This window comes from Propithecus coquereli, unplaced genomic scaffold (genome assembly GCF_000956105.1).
Source record: "Propithecus coquereli isolate 6110/MARCELLA unplaced genomic scaffold, Pcoq_1.0 Scaffold422, whole genome shotgun sequence".
Taxonomy (NCBI): Eukaryota; Metazoa; Chordata; class Mammalia; order Primates; family Indriidae; genus Propithecus; species Propithecus coquereli.
Window position 1 is genome coordinate 331,826 of NW_012149975.1, and position 27,340 is coordinate 359,165.

The 27,340-nt window shown below is 40.3% G+C and overlaps 1 protein-coding gene across 1 annotated transcript; it reads left to right on the top strand.

The window, feature by feature from the left end:
- Nucleotides 1–27,238, top strand: LOC105817756 (A-kinase anchor protein 17B-like). The gene is given in 7 exon segments (XM_012653544.1): nt 1–36; nt 15,828–16,596; nt 21,551–21,681; nt 23,362–23,596; nt 24,373–24,405; nt 24,408–24,435; nt 25,581–27,238. Coding segments are annotated over 6 exon segments (2,838 nt in total). The 5' UTR covers nt 1–36; nt 15,828–15,843.
- Nucleotides 27,239–27,340: the final 102 nt, after the last annotated feature.

Consider the following 27,340-nt stretch of genomic DNA (forward strand, 5'->3'; position numbering starts at 1 on the left):
CCCGGAGTGGAGACGCAACAGCTCCTGAGGCTCCCGGTAAATGCCCTCCGCTCTGCTGGCAGAGAAGGCAGCCACGTCCCGCTGCGTCTCGCCCGGCTGGCCGCCCTGGCCTGCCGGAGCTGTGGGTGCCCCCACAGACAGGGCCACGCTGGACCCTCGGTGGGGATTGGGGAGGGGCTGCGCAGGAGACCCGGGTCGTCCCTCCTGCCCCAGCAGAGTCAGGTCTTCCAGAGATGCGCCTAAGCTCTTCCCCTGGTCCTCTCCCTCCACCCGACACCCTGCTGCGCTTCCTCCGGCCCTGGCGCCGCACTAGGGGGCGCTCTGGAGCCCACTCGAGGGCTCACTCCGGCCTCTGCTCTGGCCTAGGTCACTCCAGACATTCCCCTGGAGTATGTTGGCACTGACATCCCCCTAATGGAAACTGAAGGTGCCCTCTCCCGCTCGATGGGCACTCCAAGGGTCCGGGTGCTTGACTTCCCGCCTTGCTCTCGCAGCACTCATCCAATTAATCATTAGCAGGGCCCCGCCGCCTCCGCCCCCAATGACCCCCATCCTTGGCTTCAGGGACCTATCAAGAGACTCTGAGTCTCTGCTTGAGGTTTCCAGCGCGGGTGGAATAAGACCGTTTTAATCTGACCAGGAGAGCAGGGCTTACCCCCAAGGCTTTCGGGATGCAGACTCCAGAGCTTGGGTTGGTGGGCGGAGGGGTGAGGGGAAGAATCAAGTTTGGGAGGCTCGTGCTGCAGGAGATGCGTGCCATGCCCGGGCGCACGTGGGAGAATCATAGTCTTGGTCCTTGGGATTCACGCCTTCTTTACATTTAATCTCCTGCTTTCTGTGATCTTGTTTAAAGCCGACCATTACCGGAGGACTTTCGAAAGCTGCTAACTCTGAGGGGTGGCTTGTATTGGAATGATGGGTCCCAGCACGGGGGCGGGGTCGGGGGCTGGTTATCCTTTGGGCCTTTTCATTTTCTTGGTGTCTCTTCTAGATTGGGAATATACTCTCAAAGATCATGGCCATTTTGCCCTATGTTTTCCTGCCTGCCTCTGATCTAACTTTGGAATCTCATGCTGTTGAAAGAGTGTAAACTTGTGCTCAGTCTTCATGCTGAGAAAACCATTCTTTGGAATAATATGCTGAGACCTCTCAAATTCTAGCGTTTTGTTTGTTTGTTTGTTCGCCTTTTGTGGCATTCCAGTAGTCACATTTTTCTGTGTTCTGTTTTGGGTCTTTTTTTTTGGAGGGAGTCCCCTCAAAGCATGGAGTTGCTTGAAGCATGGGATAACTTCCATGAGGGCATTTTTCCTTCAACTCTTGTTAAGCACAGAAGAAGGTGGCAAGTGGAATAGGCTTGCCAGCACTGGTGCCCAGGGGATCCCAGTTGTCACATACATGAGAGAATGGATGGAGATGACTTGAGGTGGAGTAACATTGGGGGGAGGGGGACAGGGCCTGCAGAGGCCATCTTGGCTTCTGTGGTGGATCATGGGCTTTCCATTTAGCCCCAGCCAAAGATTATGCCTGCATTGTGGTCCATTTGTCCAGATTCCCTATCATACTGAGGACAGTGGCCTTTGACTAGCTTCATGTGTCATCTCTAGCATCAGAAGGAAAGATGAGGGCCCAGTGCAGTGGCTCAAGCCTGTAATCCTAGCACTCTGGGAGGCTGAGGTGGGAGGATTGCTTGAGCTCAGGAGTTCAAGACCAGCCTGAGCAAAAGTGAGTTCCCGTCTCTCCTAAAAATACAAAAAAATCAGCTGGGCATGGTGGCACATGCTTGTAGTCCCAGCTACTTGGAAGGCTGAGGCAGAAGAATTGCATGAGCCCAGGAGCTGGAGGTTGCAGTGAGCTACAATGACACCACTGCATTCTACTCAGGGTGACAGAGTGAGTACAACAACGACAACAACAAGAAAAATACAAAAAAAGAAGGAGGAGATGAGGCACAGAGGTTAGGGAACATGGAGGTGATGATGGTGGTGGTGGTGGTGGGATGTGTGTGTGTGAGAGAAAGAGAGAAAGAAAGGGAAGGAAGGAAGGAAGGAGGGAGGGAGGGAAGGAAGGAAGGAAGGGAGGAAAGAAAGTTGAAGCAGCTCTCTGCCATTGAGACGGGCTACACGTTTATCTTCCCAGCATGCATTCCTGCCTTTGCTAGAGAAAGGGACTTTTGCTGAGTTATTTCAGAGCCAGGGTGATTATAAATTGTGCAACTCTCTGATTTAGTGCCCACTGGGCTCTACGGGTTCTATGTTACATCCAACATGCTTCTGTCACTTTAAGAAGCTTTAAAACCAAGTTTTGGGCTGAGGCAGACTAATGCCCAAGACACAGTCAGAGCAAACTTGGACAGCATGGAATCCAGTGGGGCTTTGGTCAGAAGAGACAGCGTAAGGGCTGGAGCACTTACAGAAGAAGATGAAGGTAAGTGAGAATTGAGTAGCCATAATAATAATAATAATAATAAGAAGAAGAAGAAGAAGAAGAAGAAGAAGAACTCACATTAATTGAGTACTTACTAGGGGTTAAATACTTGTATCATTTCATTTAATCTTGCAAAAATCCTGTAAGGTAGGCACTATGATCATCTTTTGAAGTTCAAAGAGGTAGGTAACAAGTCCAAGGACATCACCCAGCTGGTCAATCAATGGCAGAGGTGGGATTTGAATCCAAGTCTGCTTGACACCAGACCTTGAGCTCAAAAGTATTTTGCTTTTACTGTCACAGAGAAGGTTTCATAAAAGAAGTGAAGTGTGATCAAGGATTTGAAGCATGGGTAAGATTTAAATGAGGACAGGGGACATTTTGCTGGGGGGATCAATATCTTTGAAGGAATTCAAGGAGGACTGGTCCAACTATTATAGAATGGGGGATGGACACAGGGACATGAGGAAATATGGGGTTGGCGTGTGGGGTAGGATCATGTTTTAGAACGCCTTGAGGGGAACATGTGATTTGATGCAGTAAGAAATAGGGGATGTTGAGAATTTTTGAGCAAGAAAGAACATGACAAAAGCAGTATCAATTACCTGGAGTCACCTGCTTTGGTCCCTGAAACTGTGTCTCTCTCATCCTTTCTTGAGAACCTTGCCCAGTTGTCAGCATATTTAACTCTTGTTTTTGAATTTCCTGAGCCCTTAGGGAGTACCAGACACATGTAACCAAATAGATTCCCGGGTCCAGTGTGCAGAAAGAGCAAGCTAGGCCTGTGGTCAAATTCAGCCCTAGACGCATGTGCTTCAGCCTGCCCAATACTTGAAAAGGCAATTGAATTAGGGGGTCAACATTGAAAAAGCAAAAGATCTCGATAAAAATCAGGATTTCTAGCTTATGTTGAAATGCCAGAAGGCCTGGTCTACATTTTACCTGCGGAACGCAAAGCTGTGCAGAATTGACTTCTTTAGCTGGGGGCTGAGTGCTCTGCTCTCTGCCTGCAATGGGGACACTGTTCTAGCCCCCATTCCTGGGACCTACCAAACCCTGTAGGCCCCAGCCCCCTGCTCGAGGGAAACAAGCCCCCACCTGGGAAGATTCTAATTCAGGATTAGCTTCTTGTTTTACTGTGTAATTAGGGAATTGTCAGACATGCAGTAGAGCTGTCTCTGTGAAATGCAAATAATCTTAACATACGTGGATGCTATGGGCGTCATTATGGAACATTATCCAGAGGTGCTAGCTTTCCTCTGGGTGGGACTGACCACCTGCTATGCTAGGGCCCCAGAGAGACATTCTGGTGGGCCTTGCTATTTTCCTTCATCCTTAACTTGGACTCGGGTTTTATTTTTGCTGAATACTTGATGTGACTACAACCTGAGTCAAAATGATAAAAAGAATTCAGGGGGAAAAACAACTCAGAAGTGACTACCTAAAATGGAGCATGTTAGAAATATTAATCTGCAAGTCCCTGGAAGCACTCTACATGTTCTAGATGGACAGGTATAAGCCACTCTGTGTTGGCATTTGGGGTGGAGAGTTCTTCATTGTGCAGATCTGTCCAGGAACTGCAAGACATTTAGCATTGCTGGCCCCCTGCTAACCAAATGGCAATGGTGCCCTTGCCTATGCCAGTTATTGTGACAACTGCGACTGTTCCTATGTATGTCCCAATACATAAAAGGGAGCAATACTGGCACACTTAAAAACCACTGGAGCATATTCCCAGGAATTCTAACACTCATTTCATGTTAAAGAATGTTAAAACCATTATTGCTTATCCGTGGCCCGAAGTACCCTTTGTCTCTCCCAGCATTCACCATTTTCTTTCTTAGATTCCAGTTAATTGTCTTAATTTATTTCTCTTGCTAGACTCAGTTCTTTGAAGGTGGCTCATCGCTATAGCCCCCAAAGTGCCTTAAATGGAATAGGTGCTTGGTAGGTATGCTCGAATTAATCTCAATGCTCGCTGATTAATGTTAATAGCTCTAGGAGTCTGAAAGAACAAGCAAATCTGCATTATCATTTCACTGTTGATCTTTAGATGCTATTATTAGTATTTCAAATGTGGAAGTAACACCTTTTAAATGTAGTTGTTGAGCAAAGTCTCTGTTTTAGGTAAGATTTAGCATCATTTAGTTCCTACTATGTGCCAGGCACTGTTCTGGGCTCTGAAGATATAATGGTGAACCAGACAGATGCAGTCCCCGCCCTTGTGGATAAAAAAACAGGTTAACAAATACACATGCTGGTTAGATGGTTTCAATGTTACACTGAAAATAAAATGGAGTGTTATGTTACCAAGTGCCAGGGATGGAGCAGTGCTATTTCAGAGAGTGTTCAGGGAAGGCTTCTCTGAGGAGGTGACATTCAAGTCAAATTGGAACAAGAAGGAGCCAGCCATGAGAAGATCTCAGGGGAGAGCACCTCGGGCAGAGGAAACCACAAGTGCAAAGGCCCTAAGGGGTGGACCTGATACGTTTGAGGGACAGCAAAAGGCCAGACGGACTGGGATGGAGAGAATGAGGGCAGTAGGGGAGAAGGGTACAAAGTGAGTTGAAAGAGGTGGGCAGGGGCCATATTTTGAGGGTAAGCAGTTTGAATTTCATTCAAATGATGATGGGAAGCCACTGGAGGGTTTTGAACAGAGGAGTGACTGATGTGACTTGAGGTTTTTTTGGCTTTTTTTGAAAAGTCACTTTGGCTGTTGTGTAGCGTAGACTCTGTGGGGGCAAGGACAGAAGAAGAGAGACAAGTTAGGAGGCCGTTGCAATAATCCAGGTGAGAGATGATGGTGGCCTGGAGCTGGGGGGTAGCAGTGAAGATGGAGATGTGCTTGAAATGTGTGGTAAAGGTGGAGTCAAAAGGACTTCTGGAAGGATTGGATCTGAGAGGAAGGGAGGAATAACTCCTAGGTTTTAAGCCTGTGCCACTGGGTGGAGGGTGGCCCTATTTAGGGAGATGGGACTCACTGGGTGGAGGGGAGCAAGTTTGAGTTGGAGGACAGGTTTGGGGGATGGAAATTAAAAACTCTGGTGCACTTGTTAGGTTGAGAGGCCAATGAAGCATTCTCCTGGAGACATTGAATAGGCAGTTGAAGATCAATAGAAGGGTTGGTTGGAGCTTCAGCCTACATAAAATTAAATGCAAATTAAAGCTGCTTTAAGTTGCCATTATATGCTAATAAAGGTAGCAGAAATAAAAATGGTCATGATCCAATGTGTGCAGGGCTGCAAGGGAATCAGACATTAATTCTGCTGATGGCCTGATAAATTGACTTAATCTTTCAGGAGACCAATTTGATAATATGTAATAAACCATATAAACATATTTTAAAGAAATAATTTTTAAAAAAAGATTTGCACAAAGATTTTCCTGTTAGTGCCCTTTTTCACAGTAGTGGTAGTGAGGAGTAGCAGTGATACTCTTTTGGGACGGGTAGTGCTCTTTCAAGCAAAATTAGAAAACACAAATCCCTATAAAGGGGGGAATATCTAACCAAATATTACAGTAATTCTCTATAGAGTTTCTATAGAATTTTTCTCTATATAGAATTTCTTTTTTTTTAATAATCTTTATTTTTTATTGACACATTGGAATTGTACAGAATTTCTACAGAAACTCCCTATAGGCATGAAAAAATGAGAAGTGGGTTGAGCATATATCAGTATCTGGCGTCGTTAATAAAACAGGTGCAGAAACCAAATCATGATGGTATGGAAGTACAACTATGTGAATCTCACACGCTGCTCATGCTGGAAATTGTAAATATACAGTTGTCTTGCTTTTCTTTAACCATTTCATCTGCTTTTGACTTTGCACCTGTTTCTCTCTGGCAGAGTGTTCCCTGGTTAGGATGCCATAACGTAGTGGTCCACCATGAAGAGTTCACATGAATTGTAGCTTCTTCAATCTTTCTTCCCTTGATCATATTTTTGACATAAGGTATTGGATAATATCCTATTCTGTGGGACTTGTATTCAAATAAGTTTACCGTGGCATTTTAAAAAAAGTTGGGAAATACTGCTGCTCTCAGAAACTTCAGTAGTACCAAGCACGACGCATGCTTTTCCCCTGTAGGTGGTGACTGGTGGGCAGCGATTTTGCTGGTAATTTTCAGATTGTGGCAATACAACTGAGAAGCAAAACGCTGGTAACTTCATGATATGCATTTCCCATAAATAATACTCTGATTATTCAGTGAGTGTGGAAGTATGGAAAGTATGGAAGACACTCAGCAACGTTCCTTTAAATCCCTGATAGCTTTGTGTGTGTGTGTGTGTGTGTGTGTGTGTGTGTGTGTGTATGTGAAGAAGAGAAAGTAGCAAGTCATCTTTAGTAGCACTGTGGTCAAATAATCCAAGATATAAAGTAGCATTCCTAGGCTGAGACGGGTGGATCGCTCAAGGTCAGGAGTTCGAGACCAGCCTGAGCAAGAGCGAGACCCCGTCTCTACTAAAAAATAGAAAGAAATGATCTGGGCAACTAAAAATACATATATATAGAAAAAATTAGCCGGGCATGGTGGCGCATGCCTGCAGTCCCAGCTACTCGGGAGGAGTTTGAGGTTGCTGTGAGCTAGGCTGACGCCATGGCACTCACTCTAGCCTGGGCAACAAAGCGAGACTCTGTCTCAAAAAAAAAAAAAAAAGTAGCATTCCTGGCTGGAGGTGGCTGGAGAGAGGTGTTCCTCAACAAAAATATTCCTGGTGCCGAAGGAGCAAAATACCAAAAGACTGGTCAGAGGGGTCTGCCAACTGCTCTGTGCATATTTAAAAAAATAGCTCCTTCCCTTTTTATCATAGAATGACTCCTGTAGACACTAGCTTAGTTATGTGAATGCATTTGCACAGAAAGGCCAACACAGACCTTACTTCTGGTGAGTTTATTTTCTATTAGCCACAGAAACACTCAAAACACTTTGCTTTCACAAGCATTATCACATAAAGGAAACATTAAGATGATCTCTTAATGTAGGGAAAAGAAAACAGGAAATTAAGTTGCCCAAAGAGATGAATTAACATGAATCCAGCTTGCTTCATTTCAGGATCAAAATTCCCCACACTAAACTTTACCTTAGAGCTGATTTTCTTTGAGTGGTGGTAGAAGAGATTTCCTCTCAGTAGGACTCCAATATTTCATTGTTGCAAATTTATCATTGCTGAATAGCTGTGAATCTCCAAAGGTCCTTCTCTTTATGTCTAGAAAGCCCCCAGTGTCCCAGTAAACCCTTTTAGACCATCTTAATTTGGGAATTTGGTCATTTGGAGGGTCACATAGTGGCTTTATTCCTATTACTGCAAAACTGAGTGTCATTTATTTTAATGATGTGATTTTTAATTTATTCAAGATCAGAGCGCATGGTCAGCCTCAGTTCAAAAAATGTTTGGGGCTGGGTGCAGTGGTTCATGCCTGTAAAATTAGAACTCTGGGAGGCCGAGGTGGGAGGATTGCTCGAGTCCAGGAGTTTGAGACCAGCCTGAGCACGAGTGAGACCCTGTCTCTATAAAAAATAGAAAAAGTAGCTGGGCGTGATGGCATGAGCCTGTAGTCGCAGCCACTCAGAGACTCAGGCAAGAGGATCGCTTGAGCCCAGGAGTTTGAGGTTGCAGTGAGCTATGATCATGCCACTGTACTCTAGCATGGGTGACACAGTGAGACCCTGTCTCAAAAGAAAAAAAAATGTTGTTTGGGTTAATGACATGTCAGAATACTTAAATGTCCATCCATGGCATCTTAACTGAAGAACCATGGAATATTTCTATTTGGGCAAGATTACTGGGATTCTATACTAGCCAGAAAATAGAAAATTGGCTAGGTTGATTTGACCCAAATAAACTTTGGTTGCCCTGCTACTTCCATAAATATTTTGATATAATTTTATATATCTTAAATGCTTTCGAAATGACTAACTTTAAGGTTCAAAAGCCTGGAAAAAAAGAAAGGCAGTGAGGAGCTACTTTGCGAGGCAAAGGCATTATATGTAACCAAAATGTTTGTAACCTCATAATATTCTGAAATAAAAAAAAAGAAAGAGTATATTGAGTTGCACAGATGGTCCTATTTTTTTCACTGTTTTTAAGAGAATGTGCCTCATTCAAATGGCCTTGCTAACACTCTGACAAAATATTTATGAGAGTGAGAAAGAGCAAGAGAGAATGAATGGATGGATACGTCGCTTATGACTGGAGTGATTTTAAAGTTTCCAAGTTATATTTCTGATTACAAAACATGAGATGTGTCAAATGAATCTCTCTAGTATCTTCTGAAATGAGAGAAGGTATTGGAATGACTTTGGAGGCAGACCGTGCAGAATTTATTGAGGTTTCACTGCAGGTTAAAACAACCATTTTAGGCCTATGAGAACATCTGCAGTCTGTTTCCTTTTCTCTATTCCCTTATTCTACTGTTATTCAGTCAGTTCTGCTACTAGGTATAGAGGCAAGGAAGATGAGGTGGCCAGATGACTAGAGAAAGCAGCTATGTTCTCTGAGAATCTCCTAGAAATGTTCTGGCATTGGGAGCATGTTGAGTGAGATGTTTTAGAAAAGCTGTGTATACAAGATACTGCTAGAATGCACACTGCATAAACATTACTGAATAACTATAGTTTTTTTAAGATTAGAGGAGCTCCCATTTGCCTGTGCAAAGATGTTAAAGAGTAAGTCATCTCAGTGTTACTTTTAATCACAGGCTAGAAGAAAGATGTGTGCATATGGGTGGAGGGATCAGGGAGGTCATGGTGGAGCACAATAGAATATGGGAATAGCTAAAAATATTTATTAAAATTTGACTTTTTGATAACTTATGGAGGTCATAATTATGGTATTTCTTGCTATCAGGGCTTGATTTGTACTAGGCTCTTCAACCTTTATTGAATAAATTAATCTATGCATATGGCAGTGATTAGTGAAGACGATGGGAAAATTGTTAATGAATTCTACCATTACTGTCAATTGAAGCACAGGGTTATTAAAAGGGAAATAAGAGGACAAATTAGGTTGTTCTAAAGAATCAGTTTTAAGTCATAGCCTAATAACTTGATCTTAGTGATTCCACCTGTTTTGGTAGATATATTTTGATTAATATATAAATATGCATAAAATATATATCTATAATACAATACATAATTAAAAATATATTTTTGAATATATTTATTTGGTTTAAACAAGGTTAAAAACAGAGATTATGTAGGGAGAAAAACACAAAGCTTTTTAGGGCTCTTTATTTTTTTTGAGACAGGGTCTTGCTCTGTCTGTCACCCCGGCTAGAGTACAGTGGCATGATCATAGCTCACTGCAACCTCAAACTCCCGGGCTCAAGTGATCCTCCTGCCTCAGCCTCCCAAGTAGCTGGGACTACAGGCATGCACCACCACGCGTAGCTAATTTTTCCTACATTTTTTGTAGAGACAGGGTCTCACTCTTGCCCAGGCTGGTCTCAAACTCCTGACCTCAAGGGATCTTCCTTCCTCAGCCTCCCAGAGTGCTAGAATTACAGGTGTGAGCCATCTCGCCTGACCTTTAGACCTATTTTTCAGAGCAAAGTAGGGCCCTACACAGCTTTAACTAGATCCAAGGATTGGTACATGTAAGCTTGGAACTGAGAAAGTATTCTGATTTAGAGTCAAGCACCTGTTAAAGTTGTGTATTAGATGAGCATTTTCCAGAAACAACTATCTGCTTTTGCTATGTTACAAATCAGTTATGATGTAAACATTCTGCAGCCAGATCAGTGGTTGCCGAGGGTGGGGGAAGGATTACAAAGGGGCATGAAGAAACTTCAGGGGATGATGGATATTTTCACTATCTTGATTGTAGTGATGGTTTCATAGGTGTGTGTATGTATGTCAGAACTTATAAAAACATATACTTTTGATACATGTGCAGTTTGATACATATGAAATGTGTAGTTTATTGTATATCAATTATGAATCAATAAAGTGGTTCTTAAAAATAAGTTCTGCAGTCTATGGTATAGCTAATATTGCAGTTGCCAAGTGAGCCTTTGTCATTCAAAGTCCTATTCCGATCTGCCAGGCTTTAGTCTGACTCACACAACTTTGATTACAGGTTAAGATGCCTATAGGCATTTACAGGGATGGTAAATAGAGGTGTATTTTTGGTCAGGGAAGGGAGTTGCTCTTGTATTAATCTGTTTTGACTCTTTTCTTGAAAAATTTGTATTGGCAGTTGTAAATTGCTCCCTTTTAAATTTTTTGTAAAGATTGGGTCTTGCTATGTTGCCCAGGCTGGTCTCAAACTCCTGGCCTCAGGCGATCTTCCCGCCTCAGCCTCCGAAAGTGCTGGGATTACAGGCATGAGCCACCATGCCCGGCCAAAATTGCTCCCTTTTAATAGGTTGTTATTATCATTTGAGCTTCCTCTTTTTAATTAAAAAGATTGGAATACAAAATTAACACATGCTTATTGTAAACATTCAAAAATTGAAGCAATAAGAAATGTACAAAGTAAAAAGGGAAAGTCCATTCCTTTCCTATGGTCTCAGTCCATTTCCCAGGGGAAAGACTGTTAACAATTTGATATACCTCTTTCCTGACTATATATGTGTGTGCGTGGCCATGTGTGTTTATATTACTTTTATGACTTTATTATATGACTTTTACAAAAACAATATCATATTGTATATTATTATTCTTCAACTTGCTTTTTATTTTCTTTTCTAAAAAGTATCATGGGCATCCTTCCTTGTCAGTTAATACGTATCTACCCGCCCACTCTCTCCCTTCTACCCTTCCTCCCTCCCTCCCTCTCTCCTCCTCCTCCTCCTCCTCCTCCTTTTTCTCCTCCTTCTTCTTCTTTATTTTCCATTAGGTTTTGACCTGAGGTCTCCTTGAGGAAGAAGCATCACAACCAGGAGTTGGTTGTTGTGCTCCTATGTGTCAGAAACTATGCTAGTTAATTTTTAGTGACCTGGCACAGTTGCCAATGATATTGCTGTAGCACTGAAGATGTGATATATATAAAAAGTCTACTACTTGGTACATACTGGGTCCTCAATATTTTTTAAAAATAATATTTGAAAATTTGCCCTCTGTTCTTGGAGAATAATTTAAGATGAAATATTCATAGACATTTCATTTTAAGATCTAAAGCCCATGAACAACTGTGGAAGATATGAAAAGAAAAAACGTTCCAGTTTATTGTCATTGTCCTTGGGAAACTGGAAACTGAGTTGGGAGGATTTTAAAGGAGGCCATTCTTTTTTTATTTTCAAAAACATTTGGGTCTTCTTGGGACAATTAGTTTGTTCTTTATAGTCATTCATTTTATCCAGCTTTCTTGATTCTAGATAAATTTTGATGATTTCTAAATGTCAAATCCATGATAAAGAATTTAGAAATTGATCTATATCAAGGCTATTTAAAAGAATGTAGCCCAAACTTTGAAATCAATCCAAGAGAAGCCTTTTGCAATGTTTAAAACAAAGGCAGTATCACTGGAATAATGGAGAGCTCAACAAACTCTCGAAGTGACTAACTTTATTTTGGGTGGATTTTCTCTGAAATGTTTTTAAAAAGCTGTTGCTTTAAATTAGGTTATATAAATAAATACTTGCTGGCTATAAATAAATTTTGGAGTTCAGTATATCTTAATTAAAGTATCAAATTAATTTTTCTCCTAATAAAGCTTAGTGCTGACTCATTGCAAATTACAGCAAACTAACTGGATTTTTTTTTTCATTTTGCTATTTAGATAATGTGTTAGGAGAAAGAAAACATGTTTTTTTCTCATATCATCCCATTTCAGTGTTGCTATCATAAAGGTTTCTATCTAGAACCTAGTATCTTAGATATTGTTTTTGATGACCTTTTATAAAATCAGCCTATACTAACCTTGTCTCCTAAAGGAAATTGACTTGGACTGTCATTTAGGGATAGTTATTAAAGAATTTCGTACCTGTAAGGTTAACCAAGATTTAGTAGTAAATTTTATGTTAGAATATCCATCGTCTGGCCATATATGTTTGGGTCTAAATCTCCCTAAAGTTGATATTAATGAGAAATTTGGGTGACATAGTCTGAATATATCCACTGAGAAAAAATTCCTTTATTGGGAAGTGCTATTTGAAGTAAGCAAATAGAAGCTTACATCTCTAATTCCCAGCATTAGTGATCTTATTCACCTTGGGACAGCTTCAAAAAGTTTGTTTTTTTTTTTTTTTTTTTTTTTTTGAGACAGAGTCTCATTGTGTTGCCCGGGCTAGAGTGCCGTGGCGTCACCCTAGCTCACAGCAACCTCAAACTCCTGGGCTCAAGCGATCCTCCTGCCTCAGCCTCCCGAGTAACTGGGACTACAGGCATGCACCACCATGCCCAGCTAATTTTTTCTATATATTTTTTAGTTTTCCAATTAATTTCTTTCTATTTTTAGTAGAGACGAGGTCTTGCTCTTGCTCAGGATGGTTTCGAACTCCTGAGCTCAAGCAATCCGCCCGCCTCGGCCTCCCAGAGAGCTAGGATTACAGGCGTGAGCCACCACGCCTGGCCCAAAGAGTTTGTTAATATGAAATTCCAGCAAGCACTCATGTTTGGGGGTTTTTCCAGTCCCAAAGTAGAGGCCAAATTCACTTTGCCACTCATTAGAAGAGGTGTATCCTCTTCACTTGACCTTATAGATCAATTTAGTTGAGGTCAATAGACTGGAAGAATAAGAGTAGATATGTTCATTGGAGACTTGGAAACCAACCTGGACAAAGGATGCTAAATCAGGTGCATGGGTTAGAACTATTAGTTGGGTGCACATTCATGTGCCACCCTTGCCCTGTTTCTATACCATCACCAGCAGGTTTTTATGAGACTTTACATTTGAGATCAATTGTACAATATATTGGGGATTTGGAATCTTGGAGTCTCCATGTATGGACAAGTCTTTTAATTTCCCAAATCTGTCTGATTTTGCCATTGTAAAACAGGCATGAAAATACCTAATCACAGGTTATTTTATGAATCAAGGGAAGTAAAGTAAGACTAGTACTACTAATAAATAATATTCATAGCTTGTGTTTATTGAGAACTTCCTGTGTTCTAGGCACTATTCTAAGGATTTCACCTGTACTCATTTAATCCTCCCCCAAATCCTATTATATCTATTTTTATGGTTAAGGAAACTGAGACACAGTATATGGAAGCTCTTTGAAAATTCTAAAACACATTAAACAAATACTGTTAAATAAATGTTAGATATTATTAACAGTCTTTTTTTTTCAGAGAAGTTTTAGGTTCACAGGAAAATTGAGCAAAAGGTACAGAGAGTTCCCATATACCCCCTGCCCGGTCACACGCACAACCTTCCCCCCATTATCAATATCCCCCAGCAGAGTGGTACATTTGTTAGTCAATGAAACCTACATCAACACATCATCATCACTCGAAATCCATAGTTAACGTTGGGTTCACTCTTGGTATTGAACATTCTATGAGTTTGGACAAGTGTGTAATGGATGACATGTATTCACCATTATATTAATAGTATCATATGGAATAGTTTCACTGCCCTAAAAATTCCCTGTGCTCAACCCCTCTAACCCTTGGCAACTACTGATCTTTTTACTGTCTCCATAGTTTTTCTTTTTCCAGAATGTCATATACTTGGAATTACATAGTATGTAACCTTTTTCAGACTGGCTTCTTTCACTTAGTAATGTGCACTTAAGTCTCCTCCATGTCTTTTCATGGTTTAATAGCTCATTTCTTTTTTGCTCTGAATAATATTCCATTGTCTGGATGTACCACACTTTATCACCTACTGAAAAACACTCACCTACTGAAAAACATCTTGGTTGCTTCTGGGTTTTGGCAATTGTGAATAAAGCTGCTATAAACATTTTGTGCAGGTTTTTATATGGACATAAATTTTCAACTCCTTTGGGGAAATACCAAGGAGTGTGATTGCTAGATTGTATGTCAAGAATTTCTTACAAGAGTTTTATAAGAAACCTCCAAATTATCTTGCAGTGTGTCTGTACCGTCTTGCATTCCCACCAGCAGTGAATGAGAGTTTCCATTGTACCACATCCTCACTAGCATTTGGTGTGGTCAGTGTTCTGGATTTTGGACATTCTAATAGGTATTTGGTGGTATCTCATTTTAATTTTTATTTCCCTGATGACATATGATACGGAGCATCTTTTCATATGCTTTTTGCCATCCGTATATCTTTTTTAGGGAAGTATCTGTTCAGGCTTTGGCCCATTTTAAAATCAGATTATGTTCTTATTATTGAGTTTTAAGAGCTCTTTGTATATTTTGGATAACAGTCCTTTATCTGACATGTCTTTTGCAAATCTTTTCTCCCAGTCTGTAGCTTGTTTTTTCATTCTCTTGATAGTGTCTTTTGCAGAGTAGAAGTTTTATTTATTTATTTATTTATTTATTCATTTTTAAGATGATAAGACAGACTTTATTCAAACGGAGCCATGAAGATAGGTACAGGGGCCACTGCAATAGGTTCTTGTAGCATGGGAGAGAGGTTGGACTCAACTCTCAGAAGTTTTAAATTTTAGCAAAGTTGGGCTTATCGGTTATTTCTTTTATGGATCATGACTTTAGTGTTGCATTTAAAAAGTCATCACCATACCCAGGGTCACGTGGATGTCCAATTGTTCCAAAACCATTTGTTGAAAAGACTATTTTTGCTCCATTTCATTGTCTTTGCTCATTTTTTCAAAGATCAGTTGATTATATTTATGTGGGCCAATTTCTGGGCACCCTATTCTGTTCCATTGATCTATGTGTCTATTCTTTTGCCAATACCACACTGTCTTGATTACTGTAGCTTTATAGTAAGTCTTGAAGTTGGATAGTGTAAGTCCTCCAACTCTGTTCTTCTCCTTCAATATTGAGTTGGTTATTCTGGGTCTTTTGCCTCTCCATATAAACTTTAGAATCAGTTTGTCAATATCCACAAAATACTTTCAGAGATTTTGATTGGGACTGCTTTGAATCTATAGATCAAGTTGGGAAGAACTGACATCTTGAGTCTTCTTATTCATGGCCCACTTATTTAGTTCATCTTTGATATCTTTCATCAGAGTTTTATAGTTTTCCTTATATAAATCTTGCACATATTTTATTAGATTTCTAAGTATTTCATTATTTTGTGTGTTAACGTAAATGGTATTGAGTTTTAAATTTCAAATTCTACTTGTCCATTGTTGGTATATAGGATGGCTATTGACTTTTTTTGTATTAACCTTGTATTCTGCCACCTTGCTGTAATCACTTAGTTCCAGGAGTTGTAAGATATTAATTCTACCCACAGTATACTTTTTCCTATCAATTTTGACCTAAGTCCAGCAATACTAGCACATTTCACAATCCAAATCTGTATATTGCTCCATTTGTATCAAAATTTTCTCTTTCACCCTCTAAGGTCGTCTGAGGACACCATGACAGTCACGGTGGTGTATGATAACTCGGAGGCAACAGAGCTCTGTGCAGCTCAGCACCTCTACCTCAAGCCCATAGCAAAATTGATGATCAATGTATTGCTCCCAGAGAGTCTAGAACCTGTGAGGCCCTTCTCTAACTGGGAAGTTCTTGACCAGCTGAAGAGCCTGATTTGCCCAGACCAGTTCACCACAGTTCGGCTCTCCAAGAGCACAAGGGACTTCATCCGATTTGAGGGTGAGGCTGAAAACCGAAGTTTGGTTCAGATCCTGAAGGCAAAGTTACATGGGAAGATCATCAAGCTAAATGGTTTGAAAACAGACTTAAAAGTAGTGGCCACAGATGCCCAGGGAGAGTGGGAACACTTCCCCAAGGACAGAGAGGCCTCGTTGAGTGATGAGGCCGAAGAGCAGAACCATGATAAGAGCCCAGATTCTATATATTTTGAAGGCTTGCCCTGTAAATGGTTTGCACCTAAAGGCTCTAGTGGGGAGAAGCCGTGTGAAGAGATCCTTCGGGTAGTTTTTGAAAGTTTTGGGAAGATCAAGAATGTGGATATCCCTATGCTTGACCCCTACAGAGAAGTGATGACTGGTGGGAGCTTTGGGGGTTTTAGCTTTGGCTTGCAGACATTCGAGGCCTTCATACAGTACCAAGAGTCAACTGACTTTGTAAAAGCCATGGAGTCCCTTCGAGGAATGAAGCTAATGCTTAAAGGAGATGATGGGAAAGCTCTGGCGTGTAACATTAAGGTAAGGAGTAAGAGTTTCTTTTATTTTCCACTGTTCAGGTGATCCTGAGTAAAAGCTGGAAGGAAGCATTTAGAATAAATTTCCTTGGACCCTACCAGGCTCTGATCAATTGCTAGTGTAAAGACTTGCGTTGTCCTTAATAAAATGTTTAGGGAGAAAAATAATCCTGATTTGAACACTCAATTCTTGTGCTATCAGGCATACTGCTAGCTGTGATTTTAAAGTGATGGTTGTTATAATCTGGGGCTCTGTCCCAACTTCTCAAGGGCATTAAAAGATTCATCATGGCCCCTATGGAATTACCTCATATGCTTATTATATTTGACAAGTTGCTGAGAGAGAGGGGAATACATACAGTTTGAAACCACATGGAAAGTACTTTATTCCCTCTTTACTCCTGGGGTCACAACTTATAGTTTCAGGATGTCTGTCAGGTAAACCGCTAAAACATAATCCTAAAAACTTGGATCTTTTTCTTTCAAAATCAGCCTGTCTATCCAGTCATGTCACCTGATTGATGTCGGCATGCTTGGGTCATCTCCCTCTTGAAGTCTTAACCCAGTAGTGGAAAAGATATGACTAAGCCCTCCTTTTTCTCTAAATCAGTCTTTAGCATGAATTTGGACTTTCAACTTCCAGTGTATAAGTGTGTGCGTGCATGCACGCGTATGTATGTGTATGTCTATTGCTACTTATGTTAAAATGAATATATTTAAATTATGCACTATTCAGTCAGACAAAAGATATAGGAAATACCATAATGACCACCCATATACCACTACTCAGCTTAAAAATGAAACATTACCAGTAAATGAGAGACCACTCCCCCTGCATGTACCTATCATCAATCACATTACCCTCCCTCACGTCAAAGCTAACCATGATCATAAATTTGTTGTTTACCATTGTTATACATATGGAAGTAGCTACTTCTGCCTCCTTTTATTTTTTTATTTTTATTTTTTTCCTTGCCTCCCCACTCCCCTCCAAGTCCGAGTTTCAAGTGTGCCCATCCCTTGGATGGTGCGCATTGCACTCTTTGTGTATGCAAATACCCTTCCCCTCCTCTCCCTCCCCCCTCCCCCGTGCCCAACATCTGATAGATGTTATTCTTATATGTACACTTATGTGTTGATCAGTTAATACCAATTTGATGGTGAGTACATGGGGTGCTTGTTTTTCCATTCTTGGGATACTTCACTTAGTAGAATGTGTTCCAACTCTATCCAGGAGTATACAAGAGGTGCTATATCACCATTGTTTCTTAAAGCTGAATAGTACTCCATGGTATACATATACCACATTTTATTAATCCACTCATGTATTGATGGACACTTGGGTTGTTTCCACATCTTTGCAATTGTGAATTGTGCTGCTATAAACATTCGGGTGCAGGTGTCTTTCTTATACAATATCATTTGGTCTTTTGGGTAGATACCCAGTAATGGGATTGCTGGATTGAATGGTACTTCTACTTGTATCTCTTTAAGGTATCTCCATATTGCTTTCCACAGAGGTTGCACTAGTTTGCAATCCCACCAGCAGTGCATGAGTGTTCCTATCTCTCCGCATCCATGCCAACATTTATTGTTTTGGGACTTTTTGATAAAGGCCAGCCTCACTGGAGATAAGTGATATCTCATTGTGGTTTTGATTTGCATTTCCCTGATGATTAGAGATGTTGAGCATTTTTCCATATGTTTTTTGGCCATTATTCTGTCTTCTTTTGCAAAGTTTCTGTTCATGTCCTTTGCCCACTTTTTGATAGGGTCGTTTGATTTTTTTCTTGTTGATTTTCCCGAGTTCTAAGTAGATTCTGGTTATCAGCCCTTTATCGGATTTGTAGCATGCAAAAATTTTCTCCCATTCTGTAGATTGTCTGTTTGCTCTTGTGACAGTTTCTTTGGCTGTGCAGAAGCTTTTTAATTTGATCAGATGCCATTTGTTTATTTTGGTTGTTGCTGTGATTGCCTTTGGGGTCTTCTTCATAAATTCTTTGCCTAGGCCAATGTCTAGAAGAGTATTTCCAACATCTTCCTCTAGAATTCTAATAGTTTCACTCCTTAGGTTTAAATCTGTTACCCAGCGTGAGTTGATTTTTGTGAGAGGTGAAAGGTGTGGATCCTGCTGCAGTCTTCTACATGTGGCTATCCAGTTTTCCCAGCACCATTTATTGAATAAGGATTCTTTTCCCCAGTGTATGTTTTTGTCTGCTTTGTCAAAGATTAGGTGGCTATATGAGGACAGTTTTATATCTGGGTTCTCAGTTCTGTTCCACTGGTCAATGGCTCTATTTTTATGCCAGTATCAAGCTGTTTTGATTACTACAGCCTTATAATAAAGTTTGAAGTCTGGTAAGTTGATACCTCCATTTTGTTTTTATTGCCTAGAATTGTTTTTGCTATGCGGGATCTTCTCTGGTTCCATACGAAGCGTAAAATTAATTTTTCTACATCTGTGAAGAATGATGTTGGTATTTTAATAGGGATTGCATTGAATCTGTAGATCACTTTGGGTAGTATAGACATCTTAACGATGCTAATTCTGCCAACCCATGAGCATGGTATGGTTTTCCACCTGTTTACGTCCTCTGCTATTTCCTTCCTCAATGTTTCATAGTTCTCCCTATAGAGGTCTTTTACCTCCTTAGTTAAATATATTCCTAGATACTTTATTTTCTTTGTTGCTATTGTGAAGGGAATTGAGTCTTTGATTTGGTTCTCGGTATGACTGCTATTGGCGTATATGAAAGCCTCTGATTTGTGTGTATTGATTTTATATCCTGAGACTTTACTGAATTCATTTATCAATTCCAGGAGCCTCTTGGTTGAATCCATGGGGTTTTCTAGATATAATATCATGTCATCAGCAAATAGTGAGAGTTTGATCTCTTCTGTTCCCATTCGTATGCCTTTAATTCCACTCTCTTGCCTGATTGCTGTGGCCAGGACTTCCAGCATTATGTTGAATAGAAGTGGAGATAGTGGGCAACCTTGTCTGCTTCCAGTTCTAAGTGGGAATGCTTTCAATTTTTCCCCATTCAGTATGATGTTGACTGTGGGTTTGTCATAAATGGCTTGTATCATTTTTAGGTAAGCCCCATCTATGCCTATTTTGTTAAGCGTTCTTATCATAAAAGGGTGTTGAATTTTGTCAAATGCTTTTTCTGCGTCTATTGAGAGAATCCTATGGTTTTTGTTTTTGCTTCTGTTTATGTGGTGAATTACGTTTATAGATTTGCGTATGTTGAACCATCCCTGCATCTCTGGGATGAAGCCCACTTGGTCATGATGGATTATTTTCTTAATAAGCACCTGGATTCGGTTAGCTAGAATTTTGTTGAGAATTTTTGCATCTATATTCATAAGGGATATTGGTCTGTAGTTTTCCTTTTTTGTTGCGTCCTTTCTTGGTTTTGGTATCAGGGTTATGTTGGCTTCATAAAATGTGTTTGGGAGGAATCCATCCTTCTCGATGCTGTGGAAAAATTTCTGCAGGATAGGCACCAGTTCTTCTTTGTAGGTGTGGTAAAATTCGGGTGTGAAACCGTCTGGTCCGGGACTTTTCTTTTTTGGAATGTTTTTTATTGCTGTTTCAATTTCAGTCCTTGATATTGGTCTGTTCAGGAATTCTATTTCTTCCTGGTTGAGCCTAGGGAGGCTGTGTGTTTCTAAAAATTTTTCCATTTCCTCCACATTTTCCACTTTGTGTGCATAAAGATTTTTGTAATATTCATAAATTATATCTTGAATCTCCATGGCATCAGTTGTAACTTCTCTGTTTTTGTTCCTGATGGAGCTTATTAGGGATTTTTCTTTTCTGTTTTTCGTTAGTTTACCCAAAGGTGTGTCAATTTTGTTTATTTTTTCAAAGAACCAACTTTTTGTTTTGTCAATCTTCTGTATAGTTTCCCTGTTGTCAATTTCATTTAGTTCTGATTTGATCTTATTAATTTCCCTTCTTCTGCTGGGTTTGGGGTTGGTCTGTTCTTCTTTTTCCAGTTCTTTGAGTCGATTCATTACGTTGTCTATTTGTGATCTTTTTGACTTTTGGATATAGGCATTTATGGAAATAAACTTTCCTCTCAGGACTGCTTTGGCTGTGTCCCACAGACTTTGATAACTTGTGTCACCTTTGTCATTTAGTTCAAAGAATCTTTTGATTTCCATCTTTACTTCCTCGTTTATGAAGGAATCGTTCAGCAGAAAGTTGTTTACTTTCCATGCCTTTGTGTAGAGATGAGAGTTTCTGTTGGGGTTGATTTCTGTTTTTCTTCCACTGTGATCTGAGAAGATGCATGGTATGATTTCTGTTTTTTTAAATTTTTTGAGACATGCTTTGTGTCCTAGTCCTTTTATTTTTTAAGCAAATCTATTTTGTAGTGCCTCAATCTGACTTTCCCTGTATGTCAAGATTTTAAAAGTAGTTTAATAACCACAATAATCAGATATTGTATCTCATTAGATCAGTTTTCTTGCATTTTTGCTCCTCCCCCACATGCATACTTTTTGACTATTTTTGTCTCTGGTGACTAAAAAAAAAATACATTAACTCAGTTGATCTTTATAACAAACTAGAGGTAATATACTCGCATTTCTCAGCCTATGCCTATAATGGCACTGTGCTATGACCATATGTAAAGTAAGCTCCTCAAGGGTTTTTAAAATAGCTTTATTGAGGTATGATTGACAAACAAAATTGTATAAAGTTAAGATGATGATTTGATATACTTATTCAAAGGTTCTGCCATAGAAAATCCCAGAGCCCACAAGCACTATTCAGTTAGCAGCTAAGAAGCAGTGAAACAGCATGGCTACCAGGATGCAGAGAGCACATTTTGAATTCATTTGATCTTGAGTTGACTTGTACCATCTTAGTTTTATCTGTTTGGCCTGGGACATACCCAGCTGGCTAGAAAACTCTTCTAATGAAACTTTGAATTGTTTTGGGGCAGGTTATGTTTGATACAACTAAACACTTCAGCGAAGGAGCTATAAGGAGAAGAAATCAGGAAAGGCTAAAATTACAAGAGTTGGAAGAAGAAAGGAAAAAGGAAAAGAAAAGAGAAGAGGAAGTGGCTGAAAGGTATATAGACCAACTTTAGTGAAGAAGGTTTTTTTCCTTTTGATTTATGGATTAATGTCTTTGGGTGAATGGCTAGACTTGATAGACAACATTGGGGAGGGGAGCAGGAATTGGCTCAGATTAGAAAACTCCACCGAAGTCTACAGTCTTTCAACTGTGCTGTTACAAAACCAAAATGACTAACAGTTGAAAACAAGAGATTTCAGAAATTATGTTTGTCTAGCCGGGCATCATGGCATACGCCTATAGTCTCAGCTACTCAGGAGGCTGAGGCAGGAGAATCACTTGAGCCCAGGAGTTTGAAGCTGCAGTGAGCTATGATCATGCCACTGTGTTCTAGCCTGGGTGACAGAGGGAGACAATAAAACATGTATGTCAGGGAGAACAAATACTGAGCAATAATGGAACTAAACAGATTAAGATGTCTGGAAAGAAACGATTTTTTTTAAAAAAGGACCAGGAACGTTTACGCCAAAAACCCTAGCCTTCCAGATTAAAAATTTTACCAATTTACCTAAAATTTGCCAATATTACCTAGTGTATTAATTTAAAAATTTAAAAAATTAGGTCTGGAAAAGAGCTGCTTCTATAAAATAGTCAATAATCAAACTAACCCATAGGCAAGAAGGCATGGATTTGTTGGGACCATTTTTCTCATTCACTTAAATGCTTTGTGAAGGTAAGGAGCCTCCATATTTATTTCTTTGAGCTTATCATTATTTTCCAATTTAGGGTTTGGGGCCTGAAAGGGGCTATTGGATTGCCAAAAGTTTGGCAAGAAAGTACAGATGGGCCAGAACTATGGGGCTCTGAAAACCAATTTTACCTCTTGGCCCCACCTCATGCATATTTATTCTTCCAATCTTTCATGTAAGTTGTAGCCATTCAAAAAATGGGATAAAGAGTATCCTTCCATGTGCCTCTCCCTTTGTTGGCTGGTGGGGTGATAGGAGTTACCTGAGGCTCTATCTGGGAAATTTGGCCAGGGCTTGAGCTCAGTAAAGAAACTATTCCCCCCAAAATTCTAGGCTGAACATCCAATTTAGATCATCTTCTGGGTTTTGGCTAAGTTTTGACTCTGATAATTGTCTCTTCTTTCCCCTTCCCCATGTTTCCATAAGGGCCTAACTGAAATAGTTTTAATTTTCAGAAAATAGCTATAAAAAATACCCATATTTTTGTAAGCCAGTATGTTTTTCTGATGGTATATGCTGTGTTATTATGTGCCAATGACCAGTTCTCACCCTGAAGATTTTCTGAGTGCCTTGACTCATCTTTATTTGCCTGTGTGAAACCAACTCACAGAGGTTTTGTTCACAAGAAAAATGGGTCATCACTGTGAAAGCTGGATCCTGTAGTCCCTGCCAGTGGTTTGATAAAATGAGGGCTAGAGGCCCCTCCTTTGAATTCTGTAGGCTTCTTTTTTTTGATGCTCTAGCTCCGCATAAGGTCTCCTTCACATGCTTCTGTCTGACCAACGAAATGATGTGTCTTTCTCCCTTGACTGATGCTTAACAGTATTGTTGTTTTATCATACGTTGCCTATGCTAGGCCCTGGGGTTAGCAGTGGTAGATTCCTGGAAACTAGCCGCTCTGTCCTCCCCTGGCAGGGGGAAGGAGCGAGGAGATCCAATGCTTAATAAATACCTTCTGAATAGTTTCATCTTAATCATTGTCCAGAAGAAGAAAAGACGAGGAGAGGAAGGCCCAGGAAAAGAGGAAGAAGGCCAGGGTCAGGAAGCGAACGCTGAAGGAAAGGGACAGACACCGGCAAAGGAAGCAGAAGGACAAAGCCAAAACTGAGGAACCACGGGAGCTGGACTCTTCAGAGGAGTGGGAGGAGCGGAAGTACCTGCTGGCTCAGAGGCGGGTTGAGGCCCTTCGCTTGCTACGGGTACTCTTGAGGAAAATTGCAGTAAGGCTATTTCCCTATTGTTCTTCCATTTGAGTAGGTGCTAACCTTTCTGAAACATTCCCTTTGCATTTAAGCAGGGGCCTACTGAAAATCGACTCCATGAAAGACTCGTATCCATTGGGTTGTTTTTTTTTTTAAATAGGCTGATCTCTGTCAACCCCAATAGTGGATTTATAAAAGGGACATCCACATTCTTTTTTTTTTTTTTTTGAGACAGAGTCTCACTCTGTTGCCTGGGCTAGAGTGCCGTGGTGTCAGCCTAGCTCACAGCAACCTCAAACTCCTGGGCTCAAGCAATCCTTCTGCCTCAGCCTCCCAAGTAGCTGGGACAAGGATGTGCCACCATGCCTGGCTAATTTATATATATATATATATATATATATATATTTTAGTTGTCCAGATCATTTCTTTCTATTTTTAGTAGAGACGGGATCTCGCTCTTGCTCAGGCTGGTCTCGAATTCCTGAGCTCAAAGGATCCACCCACCTCGGCCTCCCAGAGTGCTAGGATTACAGGCGTGAGCCACCGCGCCCGGCCAATATCCACATTCTTTAAAGGAATTGTGTCCCAACCCCGCCATCCAACACACACACTTTGTATTTCTAAACTTCAGGATGGTAGTCCCCAGAGCAATTTAGGTAGTTTATCTATTTTTCCAAGTTCCTAATGGATGTAACAACAACAACAACAAAAAGTGCTAAGGGAAAGCAGTGGATACTGTGGGTGTTAGGTTTGTAGTCTTCTATTAACTTGACTTGTCCATTCATCTGCAACAGGTTTGGATGAGAAGGAAGAGTCTTGAGCCTTGTAGCAAACTCATGTTAGTCTAGTCTTAAACTATTCGATAAAGAATTTCTCACCTCATGGAATAATTGTTTTGCTTGCAGAGTTTCAGTTTTGGAAGGTGTTTCTTCTTTCTGAGTATGTAAGGATTGCCAGAGTCAGCAGAAGTCCCGGATTAAAAGTTAGAAAGGCTCCCAATTTAAAAATCCATATTCAGTTTTTTTAAATATGAATAATAAATGCCATTAAGATTAAACAGAGTTAATTTTATGTATATTTGCAGTCTTGACCTCTTTCTCATTAGTGTGGACTATCAAACTTAGTGAAATCAGGATCAGAAAAATCTCACATTTATTTACATTTATAATAAGGCTAGCTGGATCTTTTTAGTTTACTATAATAACTGCTGAGGGCAACTCCTCCTAAATAATTTCTCTTTCAATGCATGTGGTGTCTGATTCTTGGCCCCATTAATACTTATACCGATTATGCAGTCCCCAAGTTCCAATCCCAGGTAATGGGTAGGCACTGCACTCTGGTGTGTCAGGTATCAGTGGGTGCACAGCACAAACCCTCCAGCCTGTAGGCTGCCCCTTTTACCTGCTCTGTGGTTGTGCAGAGCAAATAGCACCATGTACATAACTGCAGATAGAACCGTGGTCACAGCCACATTTGCTACTTGTTGTCTTGCATTTTACTGAGTGAGGACAAGGCAGAGCAACCCAGAGACATCCTCACCTGCAATCCATAGTAAGAGGCTGATACAAGAAACAGAAAGACAGTTTATCTTTTAAGCCAGTTGACCCTTTTAGATACACATTTCATCCCTCAGTCTTTTCTTGCACTAGGATTTTTTGGAAGGGCTATGGAGAGCATTTCTTATTCCTCTTTGTATCTCCGGTTCCCAGCACACTACCTGGAACAGTAGGCTCATTGATCTTTGAACAAATAAAAAAAGAAGCATGTGCTTTGAAGGCCATGTAAAGTGTGGTGCCTTCAGACCGAAGCATCAGCACAGACCTAGCAAAAGCAGCCCATATTAGACTAAGACATTTAATTTTGTGCCTTCTATTTCCTCAGTGCGATATTATCCCCAATTTGGATCTAGCCCAGGTGTTACAAGTCTCTTCAATACAATGTCAGAAAGTCCAACTTTCTTTGGAATTTTTTAATGTTTAGTTTTTCATGTGAGATTTTTAACGTTTTTCTTTGAAGGGATCCAGTCAATTTAACCCACAGGAGGTCGACGTTACAGGCCCCAAAGCTACTCATGCTCTAGGAAACACATTGGGAACTCTGGAGGAAGAAGAGTTAAACACTCAGCACCTTCAAAATCAAGAGGAAATGCCAAAAGATCAGGTTGCCAAGTCAGACAATAAACGGAAACAAAAAATGAAGAAAAGAACAGGGGCTCACTTACATAAATCTTCCCACCGCCTTGGGAAAAAAAAATTAAGATACTCAACTAGAAAAGAGAGAACTGGAGAATTATTAACTGACGGATACAACCACAGTTTGGGTTTTGACCAGAATTCCTTGCAGATTGCAATGATTCAAGGTCCAACTCTTGAGAAAGAAGACCACCACAGTTCTAATAAATCCTATTCTTCTGCATTACCTGAGAGAGACCATGGAAGGAAACATAAGATCTATGAAACAGATGAATTTATTGACTATCTATTAAACTATTATCAAACTCCAAGTTATGCCCGTATCTATCTAGAACCAAGTCACGTAACAGGCAAGTGTCAGTGGCAGAGGGACGTCCATGCTAAAGGAAATGGATTTCAGATTAATTTGAGAAAGCGCAGGCATCACTCAACCAATTTGAGCCAAATGCAAAACCTGGAAAGGAGAGAACAAATTGAAGAAGATGATTACTGGTCAAAGATTTGTACTCAGGATCCTGAGCATAAACCACAAGAGAGGGTAAAAGTGGATTATGCCAATGAATGTACTAACGAATTTAAAAACCATTGCAAGGATATAGGCGGTAAAGCTGGTGATGAGCTGTCCCCAGCTGATGGAAACAGCCATCAGTTAGAAAAGTCTCACACTTACCATATCGAAGATTCCAAATCCACAAGGAAAAGCCAAGTATCTTCACCCTATAGGTCAGTAGGCTTAGATTTGCAGTTGACAGATTTCTTAGAGGAAATTAGTAGTGATTCTGAATGCTTCAGTGAAACCCTTAGTGTAAACAAAGAGGAGAAAGAGAGATCTGTGGCCACATATCACAGCTCCTCAGAAAAAGGACCTCTTGACCCTGACGAAATCATCACTTGCGAACAAGAACCTAGGTCAAATCAGCAGACCTTGTATTCAGAGTTGAAACATGATGGTGAGGAAAACTACTCTAAATACAAGCTTAGGACACCAAGCAAGAGGTCTAAGTACGAACTGAGATGTTCATGGCTTGAGGGTGAAAGCAATTTCATTAGAGATGAAAAGAACAGCAGCAAAAAGAGGGAAAAACTATCCCCCAAATACTTGTTTGATGAAGGCTACTACCACAAATCCAGTTCCAGTAATCTATTAGAGAACATCACAAGAAAGAAGAGGAGGTTTAGTGGTAATACATTTGACCAGAAAGTGAACTATAAACCCTCTCATGTGCCAGTAACATCATTAAAAAGTGCTAACGCTTTCTATTTGGGTGATTTTCCCAAAAGAAGAGAGACTCTTTGGAAGTCAGAATGTAACCAGAATGCAAGAAAGTATAAAAGGCATGAGAGTTCTAAAGATTTCATGCTCAATCCTGATAATTATTATATTAGACATAACAGTCAAGAGCACGTTGACTCTGGAAGCTATTTAGGAAACAACTACACTAGTTCTTTATGTTTTCAAATGTTTTGATGGCCACTTAGATCAGGAACACCCTTATTTACAATAACCATGATGCAAGAAGAAAAGTTAAAACCAAACATAGCTATGTAGTTAGCAACTACAGAGCAAGAG